Source organism: Haliotis rufescens, unplaced genomic scaffold (genome assembly GCF_023055435.1).
Source record: "Haliotis rufescens isolate VD_foot unplaced genomic scaffold, xgHalRufe1.0.p SCAF_94, whole genome shotgun sequence".
Classification (NCBI taxonomy): domain Eukaryota; kingdom Metazoa; phylum Mollusca; class Gastropoda; order Lepetellida; family Haliotidae; genus Haliotis; species Haliotis rufescens.
The window spans coordinates 159,435-174,421 of NW_025964388.1; the positions used below are offsets into that span (position 1 = coordinate 159,435).

A 14,987-nucleotide genomic window follows, 5' to 3' on the forward strand; every position below is an offset into this window, starting at 1 on the left:
CCACACGCAACCTCGTTTCAATATTGCAGCACAGCCTGTGTGGTATATATCATATTGCCTATGTAGTCCGGCATATTACCTCTAAGGCAGTGTTTGGAACAAACAAGCAGCACAAAGACGATCAAAATGACGGAAAAGCCGAAGATATATGTAACAAGGAGGGTTCCTTCCCCTGGGATTGAGCTTCTGGAGACTGAATGCAAGTTGACATTTTGGGACAGCGACGATGCTATTCCTAGGGAGGAATTACTGAAGAATATAAGCGGAGGATACGACGCTTTGTTCTGTATGCTTACAGATATCATAGACAAGGAAGTTCTCGAGGCTGCAGGTGAGCTAATATTTTCTACCCTTTGAATATAATTTAAATTAATTAATTTGTTACGATATATGATTTAAATATATTATCTCATTAAAGTTTAGTTTTAAGAATGTCCGTGTTATAATCTTTTTATTATGGATATGTCAAAATGTTCATTTCATACAAAGACAGTATTTTTGATACTTAATACCTTATCATCTTTACATATAAAAGCACTTCGAAAATGACTTTTTATGTTGTATTGCTGTTTGCTTTGCAATATGCTGAATATGCATTCCAAGGCAATCTTGAATATGACAATTGGTGTCTTTGCATGGACGATATTGTGTTTATGCAATACATATATGCATACTTTTGCGTGACCTAAAGGTCAATTCAATGTTGCATGACGAAGGTTTTTTTCCATTCAATGGTTTTTGTCAGTGTGACGTGAAGCCGACTCGAGTCGTTGAGCAACAATGAGAACGCTTTCTGGAGGACCGTGTATATATCAATGCCAGATGTCATTTTGTACATATCCTGTATTATTTAATATCGTTGACTGGCGTAGAGAGACACCACAGCATGTCTCTTAAAAACCTCTCGAGTGATTAAACTTCCATGTGCGTTTTGAAGAACATTTTACGTGTAGGTTTTCCAACATTGGTGCACATGTACTTACCTAACCCACTTTACCCATACCTCAATAATGTGGACACTGCTTATGTAGATATAAAACATATGCATCCTGTGTGATCCATGTTTCCTTTCTCGAGAAACTCAAGGACGATTTGAAACTGCATAGTCCGGTATAACGGGGTTGCATTGTTCTGAAACCTAAAAATACCCACTACTCGTTTCAACCGTAACGTTTCAGCCCTGAGTACTCTGGCCACCTCTTATTCTAAATGGGTGACAGTAAAATCCTTTGTTAAGCTATTTGTTAACAGGTCATTCGTTTATTTGGAGTAGGTGGTAAACGGTTGATAAGACCGCGTTCATAAATCAGGATATGAATTCTCAGGACGATCTCTAAGCGAGGTCAAGGCAGATAATTCACCAAACAGAAAATTCACCTTGAAGCTACGCAAGGTTACATTCAGGCATTGCAAGGACGGTCTTAATTATCCTTGGTTGGGGCCTATAGGAAAATCGATAAAGCCCGCAGCGCGCACGATTCATCGTGAGTCTTTTCACGCGGTTCAAGCATGTTTCGCTTCGCGTGTTCCTTCCTCAGTGAGAGACAGGATAAGACAGACACGATATAAGTGATCTTAAATACTGTCTCCGTGTTGTAACTTTCATCTGTAACTCCAGACCTACCTAAACATTATTCATAACGAGTAAATTCAGACGCGGACTAAAAAAGTAGCGAGGTCATTGCTGCTACTCGCCGGCAAGTCAAATCTCAATCGATCATGCAGGGTTAGTTTGAACGTGACAACATATAACGATCTGTATGTAGACACCCCCTCAGTGTGAACCTGTGTATTATTATTAAACATATTTCATTGTCCAAAAAGACAAAGGGATTGGGCACAAGTTCAGCACTTATTACCGCCTTCTCCCTATATTATACAGTTATACATAATATTGCATAATGAAAATTAACAATTTACAGTTGAAGCTTCACATTGTGGAAACATAGTGCGCAATATATATACAGTGTTCATATGAAGGATATGTACAATGTGCTGGAAAGTGAAGACAGTGTGCATCTCATACATATCCTAATATTATTCATTTTAGTGTTGTATATAGATTTAACAATGTTAATGATTAACAGTTTGGAAACAATAATATACTAGCTACTGAATCTGTTACTTGTTTCTATAAATTTGTGTACAGACAAGAATATTTTTGTATTCAGGAAAACATCTAAGTTTGGATCACCAAAAAGAATACTATGAAGAGTTTTTTGTCCTCCAAGATTATCGATAGCTGTCAGTAATGTCTCCCTAAAATCATCATAAAAGGTACATTCGAAGAAGAAATGGAATGAATTTTCATAAGGAGCTCTGCATTTACAGGAAATAGTATCAGATAAATTAACACGAAACAGGTCGGAATTTAGTGTGCTACAATTGTGTCTCAATCTAGTGTGCAATATGTTTGTAGATCTCTTACCGCAATTATAGTGTATAGGTGGTGATGTAGGCTGCTCAGATGCGACAGCTTTAGAATAAGATATTGACGGACTATCCCTGATTCCTGATGATAGATTATTCCATTGGACTAATGTATCTATAATACAAGTCCTTTTAAACATAGTTGTCCGTGCAAATGGAACTACAAAATCATGGCGGTTTCTGAGATTATAATTGACCTTCTGTGACACAGCTGGTGGTATAAGATCAGTTACATATGAAGGACATTCTTATTTATTATTTTATACATAGTTACACGTTTGATGGCGTTTCTTCTATACTCTAATGGCTGCCATCCAGTTTCGTGATAAAGGCTGCGACGGGAGGAAAATTGAGTTAATCCTGTTACTATTCTAGCTGCCTCAAGTTGTAGTAGTTCTAATTTATTAGCATTATACGACGAGCAACTGTCCCAGACAACTGAGGCATATTCTAAAGTCGGTCTGATAAAAACTAGATATATTCTAGCCAAGTTTGATCTACTTAACCGATATTTATGTTTTCTCATCGATGAAACCATTTTTGATGCACATGAAAGAATGTTATTGATATGATCGTTCCATTTTGTGTCTTGTGATAATGTAACACCAAGGTGCGTGTGACAGTCTACCCTTTCTATACATGTGTTATTAAAGACTATTGATGGTATTTCATCTGGGATTTTATGCGCGAATAATATATACTTGGTTTTGTTGGGATGGAATTGTACTAACCACTTTTGTGCCCAGTAATGTAGTTTGCATAGATCTTTATTTATGGAGTTTTCAATATGCTTAATATCTGGAGAGGAGATACCAATACTAGTACCATCTGCGAACAAACGTGTCAAATTTCTAATTTCATTACATATATCATTAATATAAATAAACAATAATAGTGGGCCAAGAACTGACCCCTGAGGGACGCCAGCGTGTGTATTTGATCCATTTACATACAAATAATACCCTCACCGCAGTGCTTGTCAAATTTTTGGATGACTCTCCCCATGTCCTTGTCCACGTTTATCATGACCCTCCCGGAAAAGACAAAATTCAAAATAACTATATATTTTATAATAAAATGTCTAATTAAACATTAGGCTTCCTAATTATTTGTTTGACGACTCTCCCCTAAAGACCTTCAGATTGTTTGGTGACCCTCCCGTTACCACCCCCCACCCCCCCACCCCACAAAATACCAAATTCTAAGCATCACGCTATATATCTTTTGTTTGTTTGCTGTTTAACGCCGTACTCATCAGTATTCCAGCTATATGACGGCGGTCTATAAATAATCTAGTCTGGACCAGACAATCCAGTGATTAATGTCATGAGCATCGATCCACGCAATTGGGATCGATGACATGCATCAACCAAGTCAGTGAGCCTGACCACCCGTTAGTCGCCTCTTACAACAAGCATAGTCGCCTTTTACGGCAGTCATGGGTTGCTGAAGACCTATTCTACCCCCCATATATCTGACACACTGTGTTTGACATATCGCCATACAACCATAGATCTACATACGAATGACCCCATCATTATTCTCGCCAGATAACTAAAACAACGTGTTTGGCATGTGTCTTTAATGAACATCCTGTGTGTACAAAGTTTGGAGATATTACCGTGTTTCCTGTAATAACAAATGCGTGAGATAAGATTGGTTGTATTCATTATACTAGTATATGTTCTCCTTATTGGGCGATTCACCTTATGCACCCCATGCTTGGTGCACCCGCTTCATATTTCTAGGGGTTTGATTGGCAGGAAGTAACACTGAATGTCAAGGTCACTGATAATGAAATAAACCTGACAATGTTTGTCGTCGCCATTTCCTGAATGCATGTAAGACAAATTGGACCGAACGTGACACACGTGATCTCGAGCGTTGCGTCTAAGTCAATTAATTATGAATGATCTTGTTAGCTTTCGTCTGATGTCTAGGTCATCAGAGATCAAATGAAATCGGGCGCAAACCTCAGGAATATTCGATTGTATTCCTTTGAAATAAGTTTTCAATCAGTGATAATAAATCGTTAACACCTTCATCAATACCGATCAAGTACCAAGGTTTTGTCACATGTCAAGGTAATTAATTTTTATTGTAATAGGTTGATTGGCCGTATTGTTTGAGGCCTCGTACATGCAACAGGCAAGATGCTTCCTACTTTACACATTCCCGCATATAATTCGTTTGACATGAAGGTCAAGGTCGGGTCACTCAGCGTTTCCTTTAAACGTAGATACGTAAATAGGCTGCTATCGTCCAATTAGAATCGAGTATTCTTCAAAGTGAGGACTCCGATAACTTCTTCATCTTCTTTTTGGACAACTTTTTTTATCCCTCTTTTTAACATTCTTTTACTGATCGACATTTATTGGAAAGCGAGTCACTTAACATTTTCTCGTTGTACATACAGGCTCTACCCTGAAGGTCGTAGCAACGATGTCTGTAGGTTACGAGCACATCGACCTGGACGAGTGTCGCCGCCGTGACATCGTCGTTGCCAACACCCCCAACGTCTCCACAGACAGCGTTGCCGAGCTGACTGTGTCCCTGCTTCTCTTGACGTCCCGTAGATTGTTAGAAGGTGAGCACTGCCAGAATATTACCACAGACCTGTACAATCACTAACGCATGCAAAAGCTTTGGGAGACAAGGTATGATGCTACAAAGGAATGCTGTGCTAGGCTGTACGACTGCATCTATTTCTGACTCAGGAACTAACCTGTTTTAAGCCTGTCAATGTTATCTGTGCGGGTTATGCAGAGATAACCCTTTCTTTTTAGAGAGAGTAGCGTGTAAGATATATTCTGGGGCTTTCTTTCAAGACAATTATTATTTTTGCCATATGTTCTTTACCTTTTTTAGTCCTATATTAATCAGACTAGCTTTTCCATAATACTGTGCAAATAGGGTTAAACCCTATGAAGGAAGTCCATGTATATTTTTTAAAAGTGGATAAAAGAAATTCTTCCGTTAAGGCAGAATTCGTTTTTATGAAATCCAGGACTCCCATATTTTGGTTCTCATGGGTTTTGTTAGTTTATCCCCAGTGGGTATTCCTGGTTTAATGGAATATGTTCCCAGCAACCTATGCTTGTCATCCAAGGTCACCTCGTGGATAAGGGATCACGTTCATGACGTGGAGGATAGCTTTTCAACGTAGCCCGACGTCGTGGATCGTTGTTCATAAGATCAACCACTGGTGTATTTGATCAAGTCATGATGACTTACAGACCGCCTTCATATACGTATAGATGGAATATTGCCGAGTGCGGTTTGTTTGTTTGTATATTTATTGTTTAACGCCGCAATCAGCATTACGGGTCTGTAAATGATCTGACAAGACAATCCAGTGATTGACATCATGAGCATTGACCTACGCAATTTCGATACGATGACATGCATCAACCAAGTCAGCGAGCCTGACCACCCGATCCCGTTAGTCGCTGCTTACAAGCATAGTCGCCTTTTACAGCAAGCATAGGTTGCTGAAGACCTATTCTAAACGGGATCTTCACTGGTGTTGGTTGGTTGGTTGGTTGTTTAACGCCGCACTCAGCAATATTCCAGCTATATGACGGCGGTCTGTAAATAATCGAGTCTGGACCAGACAATCCAGTGATTAATATCATGGGCATCGATCCACGCAATTGGGATCGATGACATGCATCAACCAAGTCAGCGAGCCTGACCACCCGATCCCGTTAGTCGCCTCTTACGACAAGCAAAGTCGCCCTCTGGTGACCGAGTGCGGTATAAGTGTTAAACAACAAACAAACATTGGTCGGTTATAGTGGACTGGTCATTGTTTCAGGTATCCAGGCGGTCAAGTCGGGGGAATGGGGGCCCTGGAAACCCATGTGGCTATGTGGCACCGAGATGTCCAATAAGACAATCGGGATCTATGGCCTTGGAAGAATAGGATACGGAGTCGCCCGACGTCTGAAACCATTCGGAGGCAAGAAAATCATCTACAATGACGTCGTAAAGGTGAGCTATGCCGACGACATCGGCGCTGAATACGTGTCCTTTGAAACCCTTTTGGAGGAAGCGGACTGTATCTGCATCTGCTGTAATCTGACGCCTCAGACCAAACACAAGTTCAACGCCGCCGCGTTCAAGAAGATGAAGCAGACGGCCATATTGGTCAATTCCGGAAGAGGTGGAGTTATCCAGCACGACGACTTATATGACGCACTCGTCAACAAAGACATCACTGCTGCCGGCCTTGACGTCACAGAACCGGAACCTCTACCATCCAATCATAAGTTGGTATCCCTTAACAACTGCATAATTCTGCCGCACATGGGAAGTAATACATGGGAGTCGAGGAATAGCATGTCTCTGACGACCGCTAAAAATATTTTATCGGTGTTTCACAAAGAGAAGGTTTTTGGGGAGGTTTCGAGTAAGTAATCAAACTTGTTGCCTGTCCCTTTTCAATCTGGCGTTGCGCAACAGTCAAGGCGTGCCAGTTTACTAAACAAATGATTTTTGTCTAACGCTCAAAATGGAGAAATGAATCTTTAAATCGTTAGTTTGATTTTCAATCTATTAACTCTCCTTGTATACTCTTATCGTGCAATGTTTATCTTCAGTGAAGCTGTTTGTTTTGCCAGTCTCGATCAAATCGAATCCTTTCTCCGTCGGTATAAAGTGAAGCCGAATCGTTTCAGAAAGCTGACATTTGATTGGCTACAAAAGTCCAATTTTTCATTTTGATTGGACGTTCACTCATGGGTCACCTGAAGGAGAGTTTGTCAGTTTTTGACAGAGATGCCGGTACCCAATCGGAGCAAAGAACTGATTTTAATGAGATTGTTTGTTTTCGATGCTTTTGTTTGCATTTAGTGTGTGTATAAGTAAAGTATCGTTACTTGCCATGAACAGAAATATTTATCAGCATCTTGTCTGTACGCAATGTTTCAATATTCGCTCAAATGTTCAATGGATTGCCAGTAACAAACACCATGTTACGATCCGGTGACTCGAAGTTCTGTATACCCTGGTGCTGTCTTATGTATTCTATTATTCACAAGAGCCAAGAGCAACACGTTAAACGTGCGCTTTCACTCAAATTACTGTATGACCCCATTGACCTTGGAATTACTATTGCCGGATATACCAGTAAGATCAGTTCCCTAGTCAAGTTGTCAAACAGGAACGAAATGTTGAATTACTATTAGAATGATTTCAAAATCAAGGTTGAGGGGATGATATTTGCAATTTGCGACTTGTTACCTGCACAATTAACGCTATTATCATTGATCAGAAAAACCGCCAATGTTCAAGGCCGATGAGGTCAAGAAATTTGATTTGATGTGTCACGGAAAAACCCGAGTGGTCACGAATGATACGTAAACGTCTGTTTACGTCCAAATGAGTGTAATTCCGCACATAATGTCAGTATTTGAAAGGGAATATTTATATGACCACTAGTTCGAATCTGAAGATTTTTAATGAGAAATCAGGAAGTGGTGTAGTGAGAATCTATAGTACGTTACTATGTGTGCAGATGTTTTCAGTTCCCGACACCTATTAACATTCCCAATATGTTATTCCGTGCAGTCTCCAAGTCGTTGTCTGTTTTCAGTATCTTACCCGCTGCCAAAGATGTTTGTTATCGTTCAGGAATATTTAGCCGGTAATAATTTGTTTCAACCGGTCCTCAAATATCTATTTTTACGATTATCTTATAAGCCAGTTATTGTCTGTGATAAACCACCGAGTTACCCGACACTAAGTCAGAGAAATTGAAGGAAGCCCGGTTGAAAACAACCTTTATTATTAAAGAAGGGGGCATTCAACTTCCATGTAACAATTTGATAACAAATAGTCCGACTATTTAACTTTTTATCAACAATTCCTGCCAGGTTCTTGTGTTCTCACGTCGCGAAGTACAAGGTCAACCAGCTTTCAATCAGTTAACTCCCTTGCGTCGGGAAGATTAGGGACAGCTTGACATTATACAGGTAGACTAAATCTTCAAGTTTAAGTCAAGTTATATATTTTCGAAGAAAACTACTTGACTGTATCCGACTGTCGTTTACCGTATCATATGTAAAGAATGCAACACCGTTGACAGTTGTTGTGTCTGTTTCATAATTGTAAATGTTAAATTTCCAAAATATTTAAAAAATGTGTTCCCTCCATATTAATGTATCCGAAATACATTGTGTAGATATGAATTATTATTACTAATTGTTATTTTTGTTGTTTATTTGTGTTACATTGACAATGAAACCCGGTTTAAATTTTAACTTTGGGAAATAATAACCTGTGGATTTGATAGTTGTTTTTTGTTATCCAGACATTCCTGATCTTGTTTAGGGGGGGGGGGGGGGGTGGAGGAGGCATAGTGGTCAAAGCGTTAGCTCGTCAGGCCGAAGACCCCGGTTCGATGACCAAGACCAGTACAATATAGAAGACCAAGCTTGGGTTTTCCCACGCTGAATTCTGACATAAGCCAAATCATTCGTTCACTGTATTTAGTTGTCCGACTGTCCGAAAGTTTATCTAAGTTTTTGATGGACAAATATTTAGATCAGAAAATACAATCTCATTTGCGAAAATGATACCACGTTGATTTGACGTGAGTAGACAGGAAAGCTTTAAAACAAGGATTTTTGTAGTTTGGGATTTAGCTGTGTATTATGAATAAAGGGATTCATGAAACATTTTGTTTCAAAATAGTAACCTTGTTAGCCCAGTAACACACTCATTTTATGATGAGAAAGTCCATTTCGGTGTCACGATGTATTAATACGATTTAGATATCTGTACTTTCATATGTCTCATTTGTCTGTTATTCACGTTTGATTGTATTTAATGTGCCATATAGACTAGTCATTTCGTTGTAAAATAAAATCTTAAAATAATATACAAATATTTTGTTTTGTTTAAGACTTCAAGTGTTTGTTTGCCGAGTTAGTAAATATTGTGGCCAATTTAGCTCACCTGGGCACCGTCGTCCGTCAGCCTCCATGTTGAGATCTTTTACTCCAATACGATACTTCTTTGCGTGGATATCTTGGGACACCTACACATCGAGGTATCGTATCGGAGTGACAGATCTGGTTAATGAGATTGGTCAGCGTCTGGAAGCTATATTTCTCAAGAAACAGTGGACCAATGAAGAGATTGAACCAAATGACACCTTAATTTGAGTTCGAGTCCCATTTTCAATATGGCCGCCATTTCTGCTGTTATTTAATTTGTAATAACTCAAAAGCAATCAGACTCAATAGAACGGGTTGTGAGACTAGTTAGCTTGGTGGATTACTAACAACGTTTGTCCAGACAGCCGGTGTTGCTGCAGATGCCTTCAGTCACTGGTTTGTCTGGCCCAGACTTGGTTAAAAGATTGGTTTGTTTATTTGTTGTTTAACGCCGCACTCAGCAATATTCCAGCTATATGACGGCGGTCTGTTAATAATCGAGTCTGGACCAGACAATCCAGTGATTGACATCATGAGCATCGATCCACGCAATTGGGATCGATGACATGCATCAACCAAGTCAGCGAGCCTGACCACCCGATCCCGAATAGCTTGTAAACTCTCGAGTTCGATGTTTGTGATCGTCATGCTTGATTGTGTGAATGTTCGTGGACGCCTCAGCTAACCAGGCCTATTCCAGCTGTACCCTGGCGCCATCTAAAGCACGCTCAGGCTAACGCGTGGTCGATAGCATGAGCAGCGAGCCACGCCGTCGGTGTAAGATGACACAAAACCAGCCAGGTCACAAAATATAGCAATGCATTTGCTGCTTGGAAAAGGTGGGCAAACGCTAATAATATGTGTGATCAGTTGCCCGTTTCACATTTGCATTGTGCTATTTATCTGTTGTCTATTGTGCAACAGAGTGAAACAATAACACCAGTGTTAACAGCATTTTATAGTTTAAGGCATGCTCATTGTAACATTGGACTAGAGAGTCCCACTGAAAATAGCCTTGTCAAGAATGTTTTGGAAGGAGCAAGGCGCAAACTGTCTAAGCCAGTGGTTAAAAAGGAGCCAATCACAGTTGATATACTTGAACGGTTGTATGATTCAAAAATGATCAATGCATCTTTAATGGATCTGCGAATAGTATCTATGTGTTTATTAGCTTTCGCCGGATTTTTAAGATCTGCAGAATTAATTCATATATCTCGTTCTGATATTTTATTTTATAAGTCACACATGGTCATTTTTATTGAAAAGTCAAAGACGGATATATACAGGGATGGCGCGTGGCTTGTTATTAGTAGGACAGATTCCAAGCTGTGTCCAGTAGCCTGTGTGGAGAGATATTTACAAGCTGCATCTATTCATCCAGATTGTGATCAGTACATATTCAGGAATGTAAGCAAATGTCGTTCAGGCTATGTTCTTAGAAAGGACAATGTTCCACTGTCTTATACCCGGTTAAGGGAACTATTTATTGATGCTTTAACTCCCTTTGTTGACAACATCAAGAAGTATGGTCTGCATAGCTTACGTAGTGGTGGTGCTACTGCAGCTGCAAATAATGGTATACCAGATCGTATGTTCAAACGACATGGTCGTTGGAGAAGGCGAGAACGCTAAAGATGGTTACATCAAAGATAGTATTGATAACAGAATGAAAGTATCACTTTCCTTAGGCCTATAACTTTCTTTGTACATCTCGGCCGTGTATCACACAGCGTATTCCCATGTTAATGGTGTTGTGTCTTGATTAAGTATGTAGGGGATAAGGAGAAATAATATTTCTCTCGTTTGAAGAATGAATAAGATAGAAATTATTTTCTCCTAGCGGTATGTCAATCAAGGTGATTATGTGCCCCTAGGTGGCGTGATTAAGGGGGTATATAAGGGGTAGTACAATTTTGAATTGTTCTCTCTCGCTCACTGTGCATGCACGGCCTCACACTTGTTTCTTATATTAATTTGATGAACATGTATATTAAATTTGGTTCTTCATTTTATGATTTAATGATTTCATGTGTTGCAGATAGTTGATGAAATGCACATTTGAGGGTAATGTGTACTGTTGTAAGTGATGCCATTGCTTGGCTGGCGAGTCTTTACAATACAGCGTTGCTTCATTGAGAAAGTCCATTGTTGGATGCAGTGATGTTGCTTGGCCGGCGGGCCTTTATAATAAAGCGTTGTTTTATTGTGAAAGTGTGCATTGTTGGATGCAATGATATTGCTTGGCCGGCGGGCCTTTATAATAAAGCGTTGTTTTATTGTGAAAGTGTGCATTGTTGGATGCAATGATATTGCTTGGCCGGCGGGCCTTTATAATACAGCGTTGTTTTATTGTGAAAGTGTGCATTGTTGGATGCAATGATATTGCTTGGCCGGCGGGCCTTTATAATACAGCGTTGCTTTATTGTGAAAGTGTGCATTGTTGGATGCAATGATATTGCTTGGCCGGCGGGCCTTTATAATAAAGCGTTGTTTTATTGTGAAAGTGTGCATTGTTGGATGCAATGATATTGCTTGGCCGGCGGGCCTTTATAATACAGCGTTGTTTTATTGTGAAAGTGTGCATTGTTGGATGCAATGATATTGCTTGGCCGGCGGGCCTTTATAATACAGCGTTACTTTATTGTGAAAGTGTGCATTGTTGGATGCAATGATATTGCTTGGCTGGCGAGCCTTTATAATACAGCGTTACTTTATTGTGAAAGTGTGCATTGTTGGATGCAATGATATCGCTTGGCTGGCGAGCCTTTATAATACAGCGTTACTTTATTGTGAAAGTGTGCATTGTTGGATGCAATGATATTGCTTGGCTGGCGAGCCTTTATAATACAGTGTTGCTTTTGATAATACTGCATATACTATGCGAGTTGCACTGTATGTAATAAATTATGAAATTCATTTGTAACATATGTTCATGAATTGTTAGTATTTCTGTTTGGACTTGCATATACATGTCATGAGTATACTGTATACCCTCCAGTATTTGCTGCTGCATCCGTTGAGGGAACACGGTTCCAGATGTTTTCTTATAAAGGTTTTTATATCTGGTTTTACGTGTCGGGCTTCAGCAAAATATAAATATTCATAGCAGATTGCTGACAATGTATATACAAATGTGTATTCAATGAATATCTTTGTTTTATACTATACGCAAATAAATCGGCCGTGTATCACACAGCGTATTCCCATGTTAATGGTGTTGAGTCTTGATTAAGTATGTAGGGGATAAGGAGAAAAGACTATCTTAAGCCTATGTTAAAGAATGGGAGTTACGATCATCTTAGCGCTAAGATCGCTTTGTGCAAGTGGGCCCAGGTACAAACATACTGCCACGAGTAAGAGTGACTGAGTTTGGTTTAGCGCCGCTTTTGATAATTTTCCAGTTATATCACGGCGTGTCTGGTTATTGTAGGAGAAAAGCCCGAAGTGATGCAGGTCTTAGACGTTTACTACCTTGGTGAAACCCATGAGCACGGGTATGGTGCTGACAAATCTAGAAACATAATCGGGGCGAACCGGGATTCGAATTCACAATTATAGGTTTCTGGTGTAGCCAAGGGACGCAACTCTGCACAGCGAATTGCAGCGCCTTAGACGACTGCCCCCGCCACGGGTAAGAACAAATATTATAGTAAAATAAAAAGACTAATGAAACTACAATTTCATTAAAATCAGATCTAAGTTCTCCCTGCCGCTCAGATTGAATGAAACTACTACTAACTAATGTTTTAAGAGGATGTGAAAAGGGATTTAACACCACGTAAATATACTAGCCACATAAAGAAACTGTGCACGGAGAAAATATATTCTGGATTGAAATACAACACAGCAAGAACAAAATGATGCAGACGCTGTAGCAGCTGAATGATCGGACCATAAGAAAATGTCAACGGGACCTGAACAACATCTGTTACGATGACGTCAGAAGATCAAAATGGAGCAGGGGGTCAAACGACAAAGTCACAAAGTCAATAACGGGTATGACCACCCTGTGCGTGAATCACAGCAGTGCATCGGCGACGCATGGAGTCCACCAAATGGGCATGGAAGTCCTGGGGAATGGCCTGCCATATCCTCCTCAAATCCTGTGCCAAGTCACGGACGTTATCTGGAGGATGTGGAAGACGACGCAGACGGCGCTCCATTTCATCCCACACATGCTCCATTGGGGAGAGATCTGGAGAAATTGCAGGCCATGGCAGTAACATGACATTGTTATGGTGAAGGAAATCCATTGCGACCCTAGCCGTGTGAGGACGAGCGTTGTCCTGTTGAAATGTCAATCCCGGGCCATGATGTTGCAGGAAAGGAATGAATCTGATCTCTGTAGCCAACACCGGTGAGATTGCCCTGAACAACCACCAAAGGGGTTCGTTGCCGTCCTGTTATCCCATCCCAAATCATCACAGAGCCACCTCCAAAACGATTCCTCTCGACAATACAGTTGCGTGCATAACGTTCTCCCAAACGCCGGTAGACACGTTGGGGCCCGTCACTGTGGGAAATGTTGAACCTCGATTCATCTGTAAAGACAACATTTCTCCACCATATTCGAGGTTGGCGAACATGATTTCGACACCATCTTAGACGGTGACTCGATGACGGTGTGTCAGGATGGGACGTATGGCAGGGCGTCGTGGTCGAATCCCGTACTGACGTAAACGATTCCTGACAGTGTTGGGATGGATACGGCGCAGTCCAGGAATTGTCTGGGACGTCGTTACTGCCGTTTGGAACCTGTGTCGGAGATGTGTAACTCGAATCCATCTGTCCTGTCTTGGCGTCGTTACTCGGGGACGTCCTGAATGTGGGTGGTCGGCAACGTCATTTGTGTTCTGATAACGCCTCACCAATGCCGATATCGTGTTACGATGGCATTGGAAATGTGTTGCCACCTGTTGTTGCCTCATTCCCGCTCGGATCATTCCAATGGCTTCATGACGCTGTGCAGCTGTCAATCTTGGCATGATTTGCTTGTGATATGCTTGTGTCTGCGCCTGAGATGTTTTGAATTTTTGAATGACCACAGATCATGCTTTCCAAAGTGACAGCGAATTTTGAGTTGCACATGCTGTGTACAGCTGCACAGGATGCACGTGCAGTAACACATTGCACGTCCATAGGCCCCCATCAATGACGTCATATCGCATGGCACGTGCATGAGCGTTTGAATGTCTCCAATAATTGCTGTGTTCAAACCTATCTTTCATATATGGACGGTGTGCCCTTATATCTATATTTTCTCCGTGCACAGTTTCTTTATGTGGCTAGTATATATCGACATGTATGCGTGCGTGCGTATCTGCTTGTACCCAAATCAAGACTTATTCTGGTTTTATAGGGCTAGCCTGTCATCATTTCAAGGACTATCCAATTTGTCATAACCCTCCTTGGCAAACCTAAACTCCCTCCCACAAGGGCGTTGTCATGTTGAAGATGTTGACTTTTAGAGAAAAAACAACATTTAGGAATCACATGTTTATACAACAGCGCCATATACGTTGTTTCCTTTAGCTGACAACAGACAGATGTAGGCAAGGAGGCTACATTTTGCAGTATTTCAAACACAGGGTCAAGGCGACCCTATGTGAGGGTCAA

General features: G+C 40.6%; 1 protein-coding gene across 1 annotated transcript; it reads left to right on the top strand.

Annotated features, from left to right (window-relative positions):
* The first annotated feature begins 17 nt into the window (after window positions 1–17).
* On the top strand, window positions 18–9,313 carry LOC124137684 (glyoxylate reductase/hydroxypyruvate reductase-like). The gene is made up of 3 exons (XM_046504091.2): window positions 18–331; window positions 4,847–5,017; window positions 6,248–9,313. Exons 1-3 carry the CDS (start codon window positions 127–129, stop codon window positions 6,847–6,849), a joined length of 978 nt encoding a protein of 325 aa, XP_046360047.1. The 5' UTR covers window positions 18–126; the 3' UTR covers window positions 6,850–9,313.
* Window positions 9,314–14,987: the final 5,674 nt, after the last annotated feature.

Coding starts and splice junctions, on each gene's coding strand:
- LOC124137684 (XM_046504091.2), top strand. CDS start 127: ATGACGGAAAAGCCGAAGATATATGTAACAAGGAGGGTTCCTTCCCCT. Junction 332..4,846: donor GGAAGTTCTCGAGGCTGCAG/GTGAGCTAATAT, acceptor TTGTACATACAG/GCTCTACCCTGAAGGTCGTA. Junction 5,018..6,247: donor GTCCCGTAGATTGTTAGAAG/GTGAGCACTGCC, acceptor TCATTGTTTCAG/GTATCCAGGCGGTCAAGTCG.